Source organism: Paroedura picta, chromosome 11 (genome assembly GCF_049243985.1).
Source record: "Paroedura picta isolate Pp20150507F chromosome 11, Ppicta_v3.0, whole genome shotgun sequence".
NCBI lineage: Eukaryota > Metazoa > Chordata > Lepidosauria > Squamata > Gekkonidae > Paroedura > Paroedura picta.
Genome location: NC_135379.1, coordinates 9,946,559 through 9,965,996, shown reverse-complemented (window position 1 = coordinate 9,965,996; position 19,438 = coordinate 9,946,559). Strand labels below are relative to the sequence as shown.

Below are 19,438 nucleotides of genomic sequence, written 5' to 3'. Positions count from 1 at the left end.
CAGTAGGAGCGTCCATGATTCAGAGCTCACTTCTTCCAATGCTATGAGGAGAAAACCAAATTTCACATCTTCCTGTCATGGATCTTTTGGCACAAAACCTACATTTATTTTATTTTATTTATTATATTTATATACCACCCTCCCCAAAGGCTCAGGGCGGTTTACAGGAAAACAGGGAAAAGATACAGATAACATATGGTAACAACAGGTGATAACAGCAATAACATTATAACAATAACCTTAAAGGTAAAAAGGTATCCCCTGTGCAAGCACCGGGTCATGTCTGACCTTTGGTGTGACGCCCTCTAGCGTTTTCATGGCAGACTAATACGGGGTAGTTTGCCATTCCCTTCCCCAGTCATTACCGTTTACCCCCCAGCAAGCTGGGTACTCATTTTACCGACCTCGGAAGGATGGAAGGCTGAGTCAACCTTGAGCCAGCTGCTGGGATTGAACTCCCGGCCTCATGGGCAGCTTTCAGACCGCATGTCTGCTGCCTTACCACTCTGTGCCACAAGAGGCTCATAACAATAACCTTAACATGATAAAAATAATAACATTAGAGAGTGATGGAACTGCAAAAGTGCCCCAGCTCAACTCTTACTGGGACCCAGTGGGTTAGGCAGATTAGTAGCAATTGTAGTGGGGGGGTGGGCAATTGGAAGCGATGGTTTGGGTCAACCTCAACCAAATGCCTGGCGGAAGAGCTCCCTTTTGCAGGCCCTGCGAAACTGTTTCAGTTCTGTCAGGGCCCTGATGTCCTCTGGGAGCTTGTTCCACCAGGTAGGGGCCAGAATGGAGAAAGCTCTGGCCCTGGTTGAGGTCAAGCGGGCTTCCTTGGGGCCAGGGACCACCAGGAGGTTGGAGGTAGTAGAGCACAAGGCTCTTTGAAGGGTGTAGGCGGAGAGGTATACCCTCAGGTATACTGGACCCAGACAATGTATGGCCTTAAAGGTGCTAACCACATGAGACAAAGAGAGTTGAATATGGTGCCTGATGGCTATTTTCAAATAAATATGTCACCAAAAGAGCCTAGGATCCTCAGAATACCTAAACTGTTTTCCTGGGCACATAGAAACGAGTGAGTGACAGCACAGAGCTAAAATTATCTTGGAATTTGGTTCCAAATCTGATTCACAACTGTCTCATCCCCTCCAGAACGCCTGGGCAAAGAACCGAAACTTGGAAGAAGACTGCACATTTTAGCATAAGTTTTATTACTCCGTGTTCTGTGGAGCAGCGGTGTGTGAGGAGGATCTAATTTCAAGGATGTTGTCAGAAACATGCCTTCACGGAGCAGACTGGAAGTGTCCGATTGCCCTTCTGTGCGGTGCCCACAGAGAACTAAGGACATTTTATTTTATTTTTTGCTTTGCCTTTTGGTTTTTACAAGTCCTGACACATGACTGTAAAAGGATGCGTGTTGTTGCTCCATTCCACATATCTGATCTCACGGACTGTAAACGCTTCGCTGGCAAAATTCAAAAGCCATTGAAATCAGTAGACCATTCCGTCTGTAAACATTGAAACCCCGCTTCTGAAAGAACCATACCTTTTCTCCAGAAGGTCTACCGGTGCTATAGCCCTCCACTGAGGCTAGCAAGTGAATGGGAATGGGACCTCTTCAGCACTGATCCTTATCCTATAGCAGAGGTAGTCAACCTGTGGTCCTCCAGATGTCCATGGACTACAATTCCCATGAGCCCCTGCCAGCGTTTGCTGGCAGGGGCTCATGGGAATTGTAGTCCATGGACATCTGGAGGACCACAGGTTGACTACCACTGGTCTATAGAATTCCAAGTCCTTGGATGCTCAGCTCGATCCTCTTGTTTGGCCCTCCAGAAGTTAAGACTTTGCTTTTTTTTCTCTCCAGATGTGCATCTGATGTCATTGGTGGTCGTTGACCAAGACTATGCCTTGATAAATTCACTCGTATTTAACATTTCACAGGATTTTGGGCTGCCGCAGTCTTACAACCTCCCCTCCGGGATTTCTCCTAACCAGTTGGGGTTTTCACGTTTTAGAACCTTAGTTCATTGTGCTGACCTGCTGTTTGTGGGGCATTTCTTATCGGAATGCTTATTAGTTACAGATTTTACGGGGGTGGAAAGTCAGCTTTCAGCATCCCTGAAGGTTTTTCAAGGGAGCTGCTGATCAGAGGCAGTTTGATATTGGTTGTCTCCACCTAGGTCAGTGGTTCTCAGCCTGGGGGTTGGGACCCCTTTGGGGGTCGAATGAGCCTTTCACAGGGGTCACGTCAGGGCAAGCAGCTAGGCTGGGGCAGGACGCCATCCACACAACAGCCTTGTGGGGTAGATTGAGATAGAGCATTTGTCTGTCTGGAGCAGCAGAAAAAAGCGAGATCAGCATGGTGGGGCAAGAGGCAGAACTGAACTGAGAAATCCGGGGGAGGGGGAACTATTTATATACAATCACGAACAATAGATTTTCATGCTGTTGGTCAGTTTTGGTTTACTTTCTGTGAAAGAACCCTTGCATAATTTTATGATTGGGGGTCACCATAACATGAGGATCTGTATTAAAGGGTCGCGGCATTAGGAAAGTTGAGAACCACTGGCCTAAATAAAGCTTCCCTGCACACGTACTTTCTCGGATACCAGGTTGGACGAAGTCTGAATGGTGTCACTCGACTCAAACTTTCCCCAAAGCCAGTCCAGCAGCCCAGGGAGCTATTTCCCTAGGCAAACACCTGTTCGGATCAACTGGCATCCTCGAAAGATTCTGGCAGAGGCTGAGAGCCACCAGAAGACATGCCTTTGGGGCAAAACTCAAGGAGCCAGTCAAGATCTACGAAATCCCGAACGCCTCGGGCTCTACGGAGATCTCCTCCCACCTGTTGTCCGATCAGATAGTCCAGACTGTCTTTAGTAACAAACCTGCTGCTTGTGTATCACATTTGAATATCAAGGGCATGCAGAGTTGCCTTTGCTACGGACATCCCTACTGTACTTTAAGATCTCTCTCCCACACACACACATAAGACTATGCACCACAAGGAGCATCACATCGAAATTACAAACTATCATCGTCCCACTGAGTACTGCATTGGTCAGACTGCATCCGTGTGCAGTTCTGGAGGCCTCACACCAAAAAGGATGGGGACAAAATTGAGAAGGTACAGAGAACAATGAGGAGGATCCAGGGCCAGGGAAGCAGGTCCTAAGGCAGGGGGTAGTCAACCTGTGGTCCTCCAGATGCTCATGGACTACAATTCCCATGAGCCCCTGCCAGCGTTTGCTGGCAGGGGCTCATGGGAATTGTAGTCCATGGACATCTGGAGGACCACAGGTTGACTACCCCTGTCCTAAGGGCCCTGGGAAGGTTCAGCCTGGAGAAGAGTAGATGTCCATGGACTACAATTCCCATGAGCCCCAGCCAGCATTTGCTGGCAGGGGCTCATGGGAATTGTAGTCCATGGACCTCTGGAGGGCCGCAGTTTGACTACCCCTGGGCTTAGCGCTGCCGAAGGCTCGCTCTTCGCGACGGAATCGAGGCTGCCGGCGCGCAGCGGCCTCCAAGGCGCAAGACGAGCGGCGCGCACGGAGCGCGCCATCCCCGCTCGCAGAGCCCAGCCGCGCCGGCTCTTTCCCCGCGTCCGCTGCGCGGCTCAGCAGCGCCCTCGGCGTCCGCTGCGCGCCACTGCAGGCCTCCCTCCGCCAGAGCGCCCGCAAAACAACTCTCCGCCCGCCTCCCCCGCTCTTCCCCGAGCCCTTCTCTCAAAACGGGCCGCTTCCAGCCTTATATACCTTGCTAAAAATAGCCGCCCGCGCGGCCGGCCAATCGGGAGGGCTCGATTTTCGAATCGGCCCAATGGCGGGCGGCTTGACGGAGAGGCTCGGTCACGCCAGGAGGGGCCGGGATGCGTCGCGGCCGCCCATTGGGCGTCTCTGACATCATTGGAACGCGGTGTAACGAGTTTGTTGTTGGAGATTGGGCCGCGTTCGGAGCGGCGTAATGGGATTACGAGGTGGCGGCCGGGGAGGGGGGAGGGAGGAGGGAAGGCGGCCGGGGGGCGGGGCGAGAGGAGCTGGGAAGGGGGGGGAGCGAAAAGGGGAGGGAGCAGCGGGGCGGGGGGAAGGAGGAGGAGGCGGCCGCGGCCAAGGCGAGCTTTGAATAGGGAACTTTTGCAGGGGCTTCCATTCGCAGTCCCCGCCGTGTTTGCAAATACCGGGCTCGGCTCCGGCGCGAGCCTTCTGCTGGAGGGAGCCGCAGGGATTCGAACCGCCGGCGCCTTTGATTGCCTTGCTGCCTATCATTGCTACTACTACTATTATTATTATTATTCGCCCCCTCGCGCCGAGTCCAAAAGGGGAAACGACCACAACAGCAGCAACACCAACATCATCGTTATTATTTTTTTCCTCCTTGCCCGTCTCTCCGTTGCAGCGCAATTAAACTTTTTGCATGAAACTTTTGCGGGTTTTTCCGGAGAAAATCCTTGCTTCCGAGGAGGAGGAGGAGGAGGAGAAGGAGGGACCGAGGGAGGGGGACCCCGCCATGCCCGCCGTGCTCGCCTGACCCTCGGGCTCTCTATGTGCGTGCCCGCCTCGGCAGTCGCGCCGTGCCCCTCGGCTCGTGGTGGTCGCTGCTCGCCCGCGGGCGCCCGGAGGACGAGGAGGAGGAGGCCGGCGCCGTGGAGGGGGCCCCGGCGGGGCGAGACAAAAGACGCAGCCCGCTCGCCGGCGGACGCCTGACTCGCGCTGGACTCTCGGCTGGAGGCGTCGGCGGGGCTCGCCCGCGGCGGCTGCTGCTGCTGCCGCTTCCCCCCGAACCATGGATGTGCTCCCGATGTGTAGCATCTTCCAGGAGCTGCAAATCGTGCACGACACGGGCTATTTCTCCGCTCTGCCCTCTCTGGAGGAATATTGGCAACAGGTAATAATAATAGTAATAATAGTAATAATATAATAGTAATAAAAGCCAGCGAGAGAGGGCGATGCGCTGGGGCCAGCCAGGGTCGCTTTCAGAGCCTAGGGAAGGATTCCCCCCCCCCAAAAAAATACCCCCAAATTTTACTCCCCCCCCAAAAAAAAAGGCGCCCTGATGATGTGCCCGAGACTACTTGGAGGGAGCCCTCCGTTCGATCGCTTTCGCTTTTAATTGCCCGGGGCTTTGATTTCCAAGCAGGTGTTTGGCATCAGGGTCTCCCCCCCCCCCCCCTTGAGCCAAAGGCATGTTCTCCTCTCTCTCTCTCTCTCCCTTTCTCCACCCCCCCCCCCGGCTTCCCCACCGGCGCTGTCAGATCTCGCCCAGAGTCGCTGGTGGCTTTTAAAACGGCGCTGTGGAAGGAAGGGGGCCATTGGCAGAGTGACAATAATAGCAAGAAGGGTCGGTTCAAAAGCCAAACTCCTGCATCGGCTCGGATGAAGCCCTTCCCTTCCCGAGCTTTGCAACTCAACCTTGACACCCGAAGGCTTTTGCAAGTTGTTTCCCAGCCTTCCCCCTTTCTTCTTCTTTTTTTTTTGGGGGGGGGGCTATTTAAATGTCCGGGGGGGGGGAATAGTCTCTGCTTAGTCGCTGCTATTGGCTCTGGGGAAGACGGCCAACGTTTCCTCTGCTCTGTGTGTGTGTGTTTGTGTGTGTGTGTGTTGGGGTTTCTTCATTCTCTTTCCCCACCCCCTCCAACCAGCGAGTTGTCAGTCATATGGCAATGACCCTCTGATGGTGGGGGTATTATTACTATTATATTCCCCCCCCAAATTGCTGGGAATCTTCCGTGGAGGGGAGGGGGGGTGCAGAATAGTAAGACTGTTTTGCCTTTAAAGGACATGGGTTTCTGTTTTTCCTGCTGGGTCCAGGACTTGGAAAGACAAGAGGAGCTGTTTATTTGGCCCAGGCTTGAGGGCGGGGATTTTTTTTTTGTTAGGGGGGGGAGCATGTTTACTTCACCTTCCCCCCCCCCCCCCCAAGCTGCCAGATTTGTTGTTTCTGTCCAGCAAGATTGGCCCGATCCCATCCCTGCCTGTTTGTTTTGGAGAGTCAGAGAAGCTGGCAAACAGGAAACAAAAAAACAAAAAAAAGCTTGCTGCTCCAAAAGTATTACAATCTCTCCCCCCCTCCCTGCAGTCTTGCATGTTTCCTAATTGTATTCTCCAGTCTCCCCCTCCCCCTTGTCCTATCCCCCCCTCCTCTCCCTTTCCTTTCTTTCAGAGGCACTACCAATATTACGTGATTGAAATTGATCTAAGTAGTTTCCTTTAGGCATTTTGGGATTCTGGCCAGGAGCCAAGCCTGAGCTCCCAGTAGCCTTCCGGGGGAACTCTCAGCCCTTCACAACTGCAGACTGGTCCGGCCACCTGAATTTGCATAATGGGGGAAATATTTAAATCCGCCTGCGAAAGTTGAGCTTGACTGTTCCTAATATAAATTTCCTTCCTGTTTCCTTATTGAATCGATACCTTTGCAGAAGGAGATCTTCTCCCCACCCCCCCTTTTTTTTTTAAAGTGCACAGCCAAGCAGAGGTCTAATTATAGGGAAACCTATAAATATTGAATGCTTCGCGTTATTTCCCCACCACTTCTTCCACCCCCTTCCCCCAGTTAAGGAGAAGATAAATTGGGAGTTTTTTCGTGTCTGAATCAGCACCTTGATATGACAGAAACTCTGTCGAAACTGACACTTCAGCAGGGAAAAATGCCTGGCATTTTCTTTTGGGGTCAGCTTTGCTTGTACTGCTGGGGGCTGGGGGGAGGGGAGGGAGCATGCTAAAATTAAGGTAGCCATCACTGGCGGTTGGGGGGGGGGCAGGGAACATGTCACCAGCAGAATTTGCCCTGGAAACCAAGCCCCCTCCACCTGACGCTGTTCGCAGAGCCTGAACTCTGAAGGGAAATAAGGGCAGACTGATTCTTTCAAAAAGTAACGCTTTTGGTTTGCCCTCTAAGGTTCTCTGTAGTATGTGTGTGTGTGTGTGTGTGGGGAGGGAGATAAACTGGAACATTGTGTCACCCAGTGGGTTGTTTTGCCTTATTTTGGAGGAGGGAAGCGTCAGTTAACATGTTCCATGTGTATTTGAACCATGTACTTTCTTGGCAGAAGGTCGGGGATATTTTAAAGGAAGTCTTTTTTGGCATTGAGTGAAAGAAAGGAGGGGGGGGGGAAGAGAAATGACTCATACGGTTGTGCTCTTGGCCAGGAGGTAAAGGACTTGTTCATTGTGGGACTCCCAAAAGGACAGAGAATTGTCTCCCCCACACAAAATTTCTTTCTCCAGTTGTTTGCCCACTTAATATACTGGATCCCCCCCCTCTTCTTTTGTTTTGCTTTGGATTTTTTTTTTTTTTTGCAGTGCTACCTTAAAAAAAAAAAAGGCTCCCATTTGCTGTTCGGAGAGCTTTTGCCATTCCAGCCTTGAGCAGAAGTGCCTCCTGCAATGCAAACTGCATGCCAGTCCACTGAGCAAAGGCATCCTCTGCAATCCTGCTCTTCCAGTGCAGGATCACCAGGCCCCTCGCTTGGATGGGGACCGCCAAACTTAGAGCAGGGTTTTCCACTTGGTGTCAGCCCGTGTTGCAGCTGAGATTCAAAATTAACTTTGAGATCCATCGTTAAGGGTCGGGATTATTGGCAGATGAATGAGGGCAAGAAGGGGCTGGCTTTTCCCCTGTTCCACTCTTTCTAGGAGACAGCTGTGCAGTTCCTATATTCAGAGTGATAGCTGGGAAGCGTAGGTGGATTGAACTCTTGGGCTTGGACGTTTGCCCAGTTCTTGGGAATGCAATTGTTTACTGTAACAGCCCTCGGATGAGGGTTGAGTGGCCTGTAATGTTAAAGGAGCCTAGGCGATAAAAGGTGAAACAGTCCGTCTCTGTGTGGTTATTGCTGTTCTTGTCTCTTTTGTTGGGGGGGTGGGGGGAGTGTTTGTTTTGGTAATAATTTGATTTATTTATTTTGCAGACGTGCTTAGAGTTGGAGCGGTATCTTCAGAGCGAGCCTTGCTATGTATCTGCCTCTGAAATAAAATTTGACAGCCAAGAGGATCTGTGGACCAAAATTATTCTGGCACGGGAGAAGAAGGAGGAGTCTGAACAGAAGAGCGTGGGCCTTCCCAAGGAGGACCACGCCAGTAGCGCGAACCTAGAGACTAACAGCTTGAATTCTGATATCAGCAGCGAATCGTCAGACAGCTCCGAGGAACTTTCGCCCACGACGAAGTTTGCCTCTGACCCCATCAGTGATGTTTTAGGCTTAGCCAGTGCGGGGAACTTGAGCTCGTCGGTCACTTCGACGCCCCCTTCTTCTCCGGAGTTGGGCAAGGAACCGTCTTCTCAGCCATGGAATTGTGCGCCCGGCGAATTGCACTCGCCAGGCAAAATTCGTACTGGTTCCGGGGGAAAGACTGCAGAAAAGGGGACTCCGGTCAACGGCGACGCCTCTCCGGATGGGAGGAGGCGAATCCACAGGTGTCAATTCAATGGGTGCAGGAAGGTTTACACCAAAAGTTCACATCTGAAAGCACATCAGCGAACTCATACAGGTGAGTCGCCTTGGGCCTGCTGGGATCGAAGAGCGTGCCTGGCCTTGGGTTTTCGGACCAGCTGTCGAGACGAAGATCTTTATCTGTTACTGGGGTCTTGAATGTTACGTATTCCCTTCTTTCAACATGGCGGCCTGTACTCCAAAAAGGCAGTGGTGGCTGCTGCCCTAAATGGGCACCACTAAGGTTTTTATTGTCCCTTTCATCGGTTACTAGGATCTGTTGCCTCGTCTTCCCTGAAGTATCTTCTGTGTTTCTCCCCCACTGCCTTGCTATGCATGCTCAGCAAAATCTCAGACACCAAAGTGACATTGAGAACAGGGGTAGTCAACCTGTGGTCCTCCAGATGTTCGTGGACTACAATTCCCATGAGCCCCTGCCAGCAAATGCTGGCAGGGGCTCATGGGAATTGTAGTCCATGAACATCTGGAGGACCACAGGTTGACTACCCCTGATTAAGAACACCCTGCAGCTTCACAAGGACAGCTATCCTTCCAGATGGCGGAGTTGTCTAGTTCTGTGCTTGGCCTTGGGTGGCGATGGCTACAAGGAAAAGATGGTGGTGAAGTTCCTGTTACAAAGATTCTGGAGTGAGAACAGAAGGCCATCTGATGGTACAATGCCAGTGAGGTTTCCCAGAATGCTAGGCATCATTTCCTCATTCTTGGCCCAGAGCTTTTGAGTACAAATCTGCAGGGGGGGGGAGGTGGGTCAGTCACCGGTGACTAGTTCCTGATTTTTTTCTTTAAGTAGCCTGTGGTAGAGAACATTCACAATGGTCTTTTCCAAAGCAGAGGCCAAGCCAAAAAAATAAAACACCTTAGATTACAGATATGAAACTTGGCAGCAGATGTGAAACTTGGCAAGGAGGAGGAGATGTTTCTAAGAAACAGATTTTTTTTCTTTCTCCTCCACAAACGAGGCACCTTCTTCTCAAAGTCTTCCAGACGGGCTGCTTCACTTGAGCGTTGGCTGTAGAAAGGGGGGGGGGGGAAATTGCACTTGGATGTGCGGAATTCTCTCAAGATATGTACCTGCTCTGTGGATTCTAGAGCACCTCAACTTTTTACAACCGTTTTTTATGTTGTGGTGTCACAAACCCTAGAAGTGCACAGGGTTCTAGTGCTGTGACATTTGGGGGGTTCCCTTGTACGTTGGCAAGATCAAAATGAAAGGAGGTGATGTGGAGAGGCACTCCAGAGCTTTACATAAGTCCTTTTAAGGCAAGAGTAGACAGGTTGGTTGCTTTTGAGCATTCATATTCTGCTGCTCTTGAACACGAATTAGTTGTATGGAGCCATCTTGCTTACCCATTGCAACTGTCACTGAAGAGGGGGATTCGAACAGCTGGCGGCAAGAGGGCTGCCCCTCTCAGATGCTCTTTCCTCTTCCTGAAGGGAAGAGAGAATGCAAGATAAGCTTTGGTGCCTGGTTTCCCACTGCCATTGGGCAGATTGAGGAAGGAAAAAAGATAATTTCATAGTATCCATTTAGCTATGGAAATGAAACTGTAGTACAGCTGCCACAAAAGGGGAAGCAGTTTTTTTTTTTGTTTTTTTTTTTGCCATTGGGCTGTAAGTGTTTCCTCAGGGGTGGCCACACTGTGGCTCTCCAGGTGTCCATGGACTACAGTTCCCATGAGCCCCTGCCAGCATCATGTCTTTCTAGCAGAAGATTTTGAGGCAAGGGTGGCCAAACTGGCTCTCCAGATGTCCGTGGACTACAGTTCCCATGAGCCCCTGCCAGTATCATGTCTTTCTAGCAGAAGATTCTGAGGCAAGGGTGGCCAAACTGTGGCTCTCCAGATGTCCATGGACTACAGTTCCCATGAGCCCCTGCCAGCATCATGTCTTTCTAGCAGAAGATTCTGAGGCAGCGGTGGCCAAACTGTGGCTCTCCAGATGTCCATGGACTACAGTTCCCATGAGCCCCTGCCAGCATCATGTCTTTCTAGCAGAAGATTCTGAGGCAGCGGTGGCCAAACTGTCTCTCCAGATGTCCATGGACTACAGTTCCCATGAGCCCCTGCCAGTATCATGTCTTTCTAGCAGAAGATTCTGAGGCAGGGGTGGCCAAACTGTAGCTCACCGGATGTCCATGGGAGACATTTTTTGCAGTTCCAAGGTTCTACTTCCTTTGTGGGGATTAATGCTAAACTCGCTGAATAGTTTTAGCCCCCCCCCCCACCCGAGAATGTAGCTTTTTGTGTTGCTAACTGGATGGTATATGTAGAAAAAAAGGATTTGCAGCAAAAGAAAAGCAGTGCTGGGGCAGTTTTCAGATCTTGGCAGCATTGGGGAGAACTTCTATAAAACTCACATTGGCTCATAACATTGACAAAATGTCACCCTTGGAATGTGGTAGGAGTCACCTTTATGTATTTATTTAGATTTTTATACCACCCTTCCATATGGCTCTGGGTGGTTTACGTCAAACAACATAGGGTGATTATATGGATTCACATACTGTGGTTAAAGTCAGAAAGACTGGCTGGGAACCATTAACCAATGGTGTCCAAAAACGTGGCTCTAAACCCGGGGTAGTCAAACTGCAGCCCTCCAGATGTCCATGGACTACAATTCCCATGAGCCTCTGCCAGCAAATGCCGCAGTTTGACTACCCCTGCTCTAAACAGAGTAGACCCATTCAGTGGGCAATACGACCTTAGGTCAAAGTGATTTGGCTTAGCAGTCATATAGGCTATAGACTGTTTGTCACCAACAGAACTGATCAATAAGTTTGTTGATTCTCTCTCTCTACACACACACACACACACACACACACACTGCGTCATAGTAGCATATCTACTCAGCTTACAAACATTCATACGGCCACTGCCCTTAATACAGAGAACCAAACCTTTTTTCAACTCCCATACCAGATCACCTGGAGAGGATTTTTACTCGCCATAGGTGAGTGGTCATTTATAATCCAGTGTAGGAGCCAAGTGCTTCGCAAGGCCTCCTTTACTGGCTTGTGCCAGCTGCCTCCTGGTCTTTTGCTGTCTCAGCAAAGCCATCTTAGAAATTCCTAAAATCTTGCACTATTCTCCATTGGCATTCTCAGGAGTGCTTAGTGAATGCAGTTCAGTAACCTTCTTTCCTTATGTTTAAAAACACCCCAAGCCAACAAATGAATGAATCAATCTTTATCTTCAGCTGGAGGAAGCTCAGGCTGGTTGGTAATGTCTGGAATGTTTCTGTTTTGCAGGAGAAAAGCCTTATAGGTGTTCGTGGGAAGGGTGCGAGTGGCGTTTTGCGAGGAGCGATGAGCTAACCAGACACTTCAGAAAGCACACGGGTGCCAAGCCTTTTAAATGTAATCACTGTGACAGGTAGGTGAAGGGAAACGCTCCCTTTTGGAACTGCCCACCTTCTTTCCTGCTTCCCTCCCTTGCTTCTGTGCGAAACAGCATGGTGAATATTTCAACTCTGAAGACATTGGGGTGGGGGTTCAATGCCTTGGCCCCTTCCCTCTGTGATGCTTTGTTCCAAAACAACGTCATAGAATAGCAATGTCATAACTTAGGTTGTGCGATTCGGCAGCCGTTTGCATCCGGCGCTCAATGCGCCGGGCGCGAACGACTGCTTTGGCTGCCGAATCGCACAACGTCATTTCCGGCAGCAGAACCTTCCTTCGTAAAGGAAATCGATCTAGCCGGTGCAGTCCTTACGGCCTTTTTATAGTGGCATAGTCCAGAGCCATCTGAGAGGAAGCCAATGGTATGACTCTCCAGAATTGAGTGGGCTGAATTTTGCAGTTAACATTTGACCACTGGAGAGATCTGGGTTGGGGAGCAGCAACATTGTTGCTCCAAGATTTGGAGGACGCCAGAGATACGTGTGGTCAGCTGCCTTGAGTGCTGTAAGAAAGAAAGGCGGATCATAGATGCTTTTAAAATCAATAAGTGGACAGGACATGTCCGTAGGATGTGTTCCCGTGAAGATCCGGAAGCAAAGGTTGGGGTTAATTCCCCCCAGGTCAGCTTCTGAAACTCCTGTTGAAGGTGAACATTGCACTGAGTAGTTCAACTCAGTGATCATAGAATAGAATTATAGAGTTGGAAGGGACCTTCAGGGTCATCTAGTCCAACCCACTGCACAATGCAGGAACTCACAACTACCTGCCAACCTACAGTAACCCCAGTTTCATGCCCCAAAATCTCCGGAATCCAGGCTGGGCTGGAGGGAATTCCCCTACCATCCCACATTGGTGATCAGCAATTCCCTGGATATGCAAAGAAGGGCCACAAGAGCCAAGGACTGACACAATCCCTTCTGCCCACCCACTCAAAATCTACCTAAGTTCATAAAATTAGCATTTCTGTCAGATGACTATCTAGCCTCCGCTTAAAAACTTCCAAAGAAGGAGAACTTGCCACTTCCTGAAGAAGCCTGTTCCACCGAGGAACCACTCTAACTTTCAGGAACTTCTTCTGGATGTTTAGCTGAAAATCCTTTTGAATTAATTTCAACCCATTGGTTCTGGTCCGACCATCCGGGGCAACCGAAAACAATTCTGTTCCATCTTCTATATCAGGGGTAGACAACCTGTGGACCTCCAGATGTTCATGGACTACAATTCTCATGAGCAAATGCTGGCAGGGGCTCATGAGAATTGTAGTCCATGAACATCTGGAGGACCACAGGTTGACTACCTCCTGTTCTATCTGACAGCCCCTCAAATATTTGAAGATGGTTATCATATCACCTTAGTCGCCTTCTCGCCAGGCTAAACAGACCAAGCTCCCTCACCCTTTCCTCCTATGGCTTGAAGGTCTGTCCTATTTGTTAAATCTTTCCCTTTTGGTCTGGTGACAATACTCTGTGTCTTGCACGGAGAGTGCCGGCTTACGTTGATTACTGTGACTGCATTGAAACTGGCCCACTGAAACTGGTGGCTTTAGATCAATGTAGTTCTATATCACGTAGCACTGCCAGTGATCCCCATTCCAGCCAGCAGTGCCTTGAAACAGAAGTTAGGTTGACTTTGGGCATGGTGATTTAGAATCATAGAGTTGGAAGGGACCTCATGGGTCATCTAGTCCAGGACACTCACATCCCAATCGCTCATCTACTGTAACTTGCAGGAGGTTTATTAGCAGGAGGAGGAACCAGGGATGCCAGTCCTCAGCTGGGACCTGGGGATCCTCTGGTATTATAGTTCCTCTCTGGGTGAGAGAGATCAGTTCCCCTGGAGAAAATGGCTGCACCGGAATGTTACAGCTCATTGAGGTCCCTCCCCACCCCAAATCCCAACCATTCCTGACTTCACCCCCAAAGCCACCAGGTAGTTCCCAAGCCAGAGGTGGCAACCCTATGGAGGAACAGATTACGAAAAGTCATTAAGTGTTGAGTGGATGTGGGCAAACAGGTTCAGGTCTTTCTTACGTATGGATCTCTCTTAGTGGCCTTGGGCTCCTTGCTCAGCCAAAGGTACCCCACAGATGTACATTGTCCTCCCTGGAAGTAAAGATAGGATACCAATATTATTCAATGCAGGTGGTGAGCACGGAGTCCAAGCTCTCTTGATTATTGCTCCACTACAGCGCTCAACGTTCTCCCAGAGGTTTGATTGGCTGTCCTAGTTTTCAGACTGGCCACATGGTGGAGGGATCACATGACCTGGAAGCCGTGCTTGGCGCTTGCTCAGTCTCTGGTGGCGGGGACTCATGAAATCGTATTGAGTTTTACTAGACGCAACACACATAGGCTAGGGGTGTTATTTAATGTTTACTTTCACTTGCACATAAATCACCGTGGCTTCCAGTTTACAGATGAGATTATGGGACAGCTTATTAATATTAGCACTTACAAATATTTGCGGGCAGCTTATTACCACTCACTCAAAATTGACCTAGAGATTCATTTTCTCCATTGATGGCAGCTCTGTGGGGTAGGCTAGGCTGAGATCAATGGGCCCAAAGTCTCCCAGCCAGCTTCCATAGCAGTGTGAGGATTTGAACCAAAATCTTCCCAATCCTAGCCTGACAATACTGTAACCATTGCCCTGATGTGACTCTTCAGCCAGCTAGCCTTGAATTCAGCACTCCCAAATAAAACTCCTTCCCTCTATCTGGTGGACCTCTCTGATGCTCTCCTCCAATCTTGGCCACTACTGGTTTCCATGCAACAGTTGACCTTTGTTCCTTTCTCCTTCCCTAATAAAGAGCATTGATAATCATAGAATCAGAGTTGGAAGGGGCCACACAGGCCATCTAGTCCAACCCCCTGCTCAATGCAGGATCAGCCCAAAGCATCCTAAAGCAAGCTTTGTCATGCTAAAGCTTGTAGACCTCTGTATATTGGATACCATAGAACTATTTGGAGAGTGAACCATATACATATTGCAGAAGGATTAAGTTTATATTCTTCTGATACATGTTCCTCGTTGATAAGAATTCATTTTAAAGAGGATTGATGAATAAAAGTTAACGAGTACCTTTTATCACTGGCAAATATGCCAAAAACGGAGTTCGTTTTGATGAACTGGAAGTTTGAGAACTTGTTTTACGGTGGAATGAACTGTTATTTGCCATCGCCAGCTTCAAAATAAACTTTTTGCTCCTTTCTCCTCCCCTGGCAGGTGTTTCTCCAGGTCTGATCACCTGGCCCTTCACATGAAGAGGCACCTCTGAACGGGCGAAGAGGTCTTATCCTGTGGGCGTCAGAGGCTTCAAGGTCTGAGCAGCCTTGGAAGAAGGGATGCGAGTTCCAGCCCAAAGCATGTCATGTTTGCACCCTAACCCAGTTGCCTCCAGGGCCTCTCTTCCTTGGAAGGTCTTCAGAGGGCTAAAAAAAAAAAAAAGTCATGTAAGAAACAGCATTAGAGACCACACAGTGCGGGTGCGTGATATTGAGGTCTCCTGGACTCATACACTGGTACCCGACCTTCCGAGTGGCTTTTACGCCTTCCGCCGTGAGCACGTGCACTGAGAATGTTAATGATTGGACGGGCTGTATGTTACTAGGGATCTACTGGGCGAGTGTATGCTGAGGCACATTAATTTCTGTTTGTTCGGTTTTTCGTTCGTTCCTTGTGGTTGTTTTTTTTTTTTTTTTAATAACCGTAAGAGAGGAAAGGTCAGCTGAAGGGGAGGGGGGGGGACTTTTATTTTCCTTTGCATATGTGAGGAAGTCTACCACAAGTCACGAGTCAGTTTCCAAGGGGCAGGGGAGGGAAGGAGTGTTACGGGGGGCGGGGAGCCGAGCGGGAGGGGAAGAAAAGTCAGGACACCGGAGTGAAGGGAGGGGGCCCCTATCCTGCGTGAGAGGAGCTTTTTGGTGTCTGGTCCGGCTATTAAATGTGCAATGTGTCAAGTAGCTTGGTTTTACTTGCTACAGAGCTCATTTGTAATCCATTGTATAAGCTGTGTATTTACAATGTAACACAACCTATAACTTTTCATTATAATACAACGGTATTGCATGGTTCTGGGGAACTATATGCCTTTTTTTTTTCCCATTCTTTAATCAGGACTGCAATTTTTGTTCCCCCCCCTCCAAATTCCAGTCAAAAGCTGCTACAATACAATTGGTTTCATGTTACGTGACATACAGAATCTGATTATTATTATTATTAAAAAAAAAAAGCAAAAAGAAAATGTCCGGTTAGGTGGAGAAGACCACTGTAGGCTATAGAAACTGTTTTTTTGTTGTTTCTTTGTTTTTATTTTATTTTATTTTTTATAAAAGAAAAAAAAATATCATGCAGCTATTCCTCCCCTCTCCCTGTGCACTCTCTTATTTATGCCTTGAGGTCTAATTTTTGGGTTTTTTCTAGCTGTTAATGCACTGTTGACCTTAATCGTGGTGCCTTATGCGAAGCGATCTTCTCTTGTGGGAGGTCTTATACAGGGGTATGGGTGATGTAGGCTTCATTAAGGCTCTCTTGTCACCTGACTTTGTACTGTATCCAATGTATGTTACGAAGAGGCGGGAAGACAGTGCACTTCAGTGCAGGGTTTCCGTGTGCAGAAGCCCCCTTTGATACATCTGTACAATGTTTATTCGCTTGTCATATACTATTTTTTGTTAATTTAACACTTACAAGGGATCACAAGGAATCCAAAAATGGAGGTTATCCAACCAGGACCACCTCCTTGAGAATTTGGGTAGGGTTTTTTGTTTGTTGGGGGGTGGGTGGGTGGGTTAAATTCTGCTTTCTTGACCTTGCACAATTGTCACATGTATATACATCCCTCCCCCCTCCCTTGGCACCACACATACACAAAAGAAGATTCCAGGGTCACATCCAGTGGTTCTTTTTCTCCCTCTTGGATCAAGCAATTTCTCTTCCATGAATTCAGTCTCCATCTCAAGGTAGTCTTTCTTTGTCAAAGCAAGACTATCCGGAAAAAGGGGGGGGGTGATTGTGTCCAGCTTGGGAGAGAGAAAGAGCCCCTGGTTCCAGCTCCCTGTGATGGGAAAGTTGGTTTTGTTTTCCATGCATCCGTAAAAGTGCAGGCGTTTTTTAAAAAAAAGGAGTGGGGGAAAAAGAAAACAAAGATTTGCTGAAAAGGCACAAGTTTCACATCTATATATCTAGCTCGAGACGGAAGAAAATAAACTGCTTTTTTTTTTGTTCGACAAAAAAAAAAAGCAACAGAAAAAGGTTACTAAGCAGGCAGAAAAAAAATTGTATGTGTATATTTGTGCGTGTACAGTATGTGTAGCCGTGTGTGTATACCTATATAGAGAGAAATAGATAATATATTATTTTTTTAAAGAAATTGCGTTTTGGTAGGAAAATGTCCCGCGAGGAATCTTCAGCTCCCCTCCATTTTGTTTCCCAAAGGAAGAAAGCCGTTCAAGAGACTTTTGGTTTCCTTCAGGCGTTTTCCTTCTTTGATTTTGATTCTTGGTCTTCTCCAAGGGACCTCGGCCTGCACGAGTTTTCCGCAAGAGCATTGGAACAGGGCAGGCAGGCTCTAAAGCAGGGGTAGTCAACCTGTGGTCCTCCAGATGTCCATGGACTACAATTCCCACAAGCCCCTGCCAGCGTTTGCTGGCAGGGGCTCATGGGGAATTGTAGTCCATGGACATCTGGAGGACCACAGGTTGACTACCCCTGTTCTAAAGTTCTCTGCTGTCCAAGTGACTGGTGCCACTGCCACTCGTGTGGCACATTAGAACCCCTCAAAGAGGCTTTCTTGTGCCGTTGTCAATTCTTAGCATTGAAAATTGAAATTGCTGTCTTTAAGCCATCTCTCCCTTTCACCTGGGGGCATGAGTGAGTCCTCCAGAGGTTTTGTTCCGGTGGCATTGGGTTTTGGTTTTTTTTTTTAGAGGAAGAGGGAGGGCATGTGGAACTTCCCATGCTTGCTGGCGGCTTCCGCTTCTGGTGTTCCGGGGGCTCACCATGGGGAAGGATATCAACCTGGAGCATCTCCCCAAGGGCCAGCTTTGTCTCCCTAAATATTATTAGCAACTTTGTCAACACTGTCGCCCGGAGCCATTCAAAGGTGGGTGTTCCGGCGATGGCGGAAGAGCTGCTTCTCTCAGCCCCTTTTGCTTCCCAAGAAGCCCCAAATAGCAATTTTGTTTTTCAGCTGATGATGCTAGGCTTCTCTCTTTTTTTTTTCTTAAATGTGCGCTAGAAACAATATTTCCTAAAAGCTGGTGAGGTTTGAGAATTGCTTTCCTTGCAACAATCTCTCTGACACACACACACATACACACAAACCACATCTGTAGCCCATTTTCTTGTTATTTGGGGCAGCTTTTTCATTTCTTTTTTCCCCCGGAAATGGTGAGCGAGATTAATGATTCTCTGAAACGTATTCATGCAAATCTTTATCTGATGCGAAAGGAATACGCAGGCCTCCTCTCTTTTGCATTGCATTGGATTGTTGAACGCTTGAAAGTGCTCTCCTGCAAGGAGGGAGGGGAAGCTCTAAGAAGAGAATGATACTGTCTCAAAACTAGAGGGCTCCTGAGTACACCTGGAGTTCCGTGCCCACCAGGGCTTCCTTGTTCTCAATATTGACAGAATTCATTGCAACTGCACCGAGAAGCTCTACTGCGTATGGGGAGTGTTGCTCTCCCCCATTTCAGAGTCAATCCCCTTTTGGCACATGGGTGAATCAAGAGTTCCAAGAGCAAGGCAAAAAGATATTTGATTCTGTTTTGGGGGGCAGGTTTTACCAACTTAGTTGCAATATTCTCTGCTTAGCTGTAATTAGGAATTGCTGTAATAACAATTAAAGTGTTTTTCCTCCCTTAAAATGAATGCTTTCCTTTGCTTATTAAGTAAAGGGAGGGAAAAAAAACCCCATAAAACTTCCCATTCCCCCTTGCACTAGCTTTTCTCCACAAAATACTGAAATAGTTTTTTTTTATTGGACGGTGGCCAACTTTCAGAGGTTAAAAATGCCTGTCAGTTTTGTGGTAAAAGTACATTTTGTTCAGGTGATAACTGAGCCTCAATTAAGCTGAAAGAGAAAAAAAAAAACTTTTTTTGCTTGAAATTTCAGAAGAAAATTTCTATTCGTGAAATTTCTTTTATTTTGTTTGTTTGTTTTTTTGTTTTGTTTTAGAAGCACCCTGTTATCTAAAGAATCTCTTTGTAAGATTTTTGTAAAAAAAAATTTGTTTTACAAGATTTTATTTGAAATTGTTTTTTGCAAGATTGTTATATTTCTGTATGAATGTATTTTTTATTGGAATAACATAAAAAAAATTCTTATCAGCATTTTGGGTCTCTTTCTTGGTTTTTCTTCAAGTGGACTCTAAGCATTGTTAGCACAATTCTAGTACCCGGATTTGGAACCCAGAAGAATTTGGGGTTTAAGTCACTGTGGACCTCTACAGTTTATCATCAAAAGGGAACTGAGGATGTTCTAAAGTTAAAACTTTAGAAAGGCCATGTTGGATCAGGCCATGTTGGATCCAGGCCAACACTCTGTGTCATGCAGTGGCTGAACCCAGATGCTCTCACTA

At 48.2% G+C, this 19,438-nt stretch overlaps 1 protein-coding gene across 1 annotated transcript; it reads left to right on the top strand.

Annotated features, from left to right (window-relative positions):
• Nucleotides 1-4,122: 4,122 nt before the first annotated feature.
• KLF6 (KLF transcription factor 6) lies at nt 4,123-19,190 on the top strand. The gene is made up of 4 exons (XM_077302794.1): nt 4,123-4,896; nt 7,919-8,498; nt 11,709-11,832; nt 15,084-19,190. The coding sequence occupies exons 1-4, from the start codon at nt 4,795-4,797 to the stop codon at nt 15,133-15,135; spliced, it is 858 nt and encodes a 285-aa protein (XP_077158909.1). The 5' UTR covers nt 4,123-4,794; the 3' UTR covers nt 15,136-19,190.
• The last annotated feature ends 248 nt before the right edge of the window (nt 19,191-19,438 follow it).

Bases quoted from the DNA above. Each gene is read 5' to 3' on its own strand.
- KLF6 (XM_077302794.1), top strand. From the start codon at position 4,795: ATGGATGTGCTCCCGATGTGTAGCATCTTCCAGGAGCTGCAAATCGTG. The intron at 4,897-7,918 runs GTAATAATAATA...TTTATTTTGCAG, and splicing joins TGGAGGAATATTGGCAACAG to ACGTGCTTAGAGTTGGAGCG. The intron at 8,499-11,708 runs GTGAGTCGCCTT...TCTGTTTTGCAG, and splicing joins ACATCAGCGAACTCATACAG to GAGAAAAGCCTTATAGGTGT.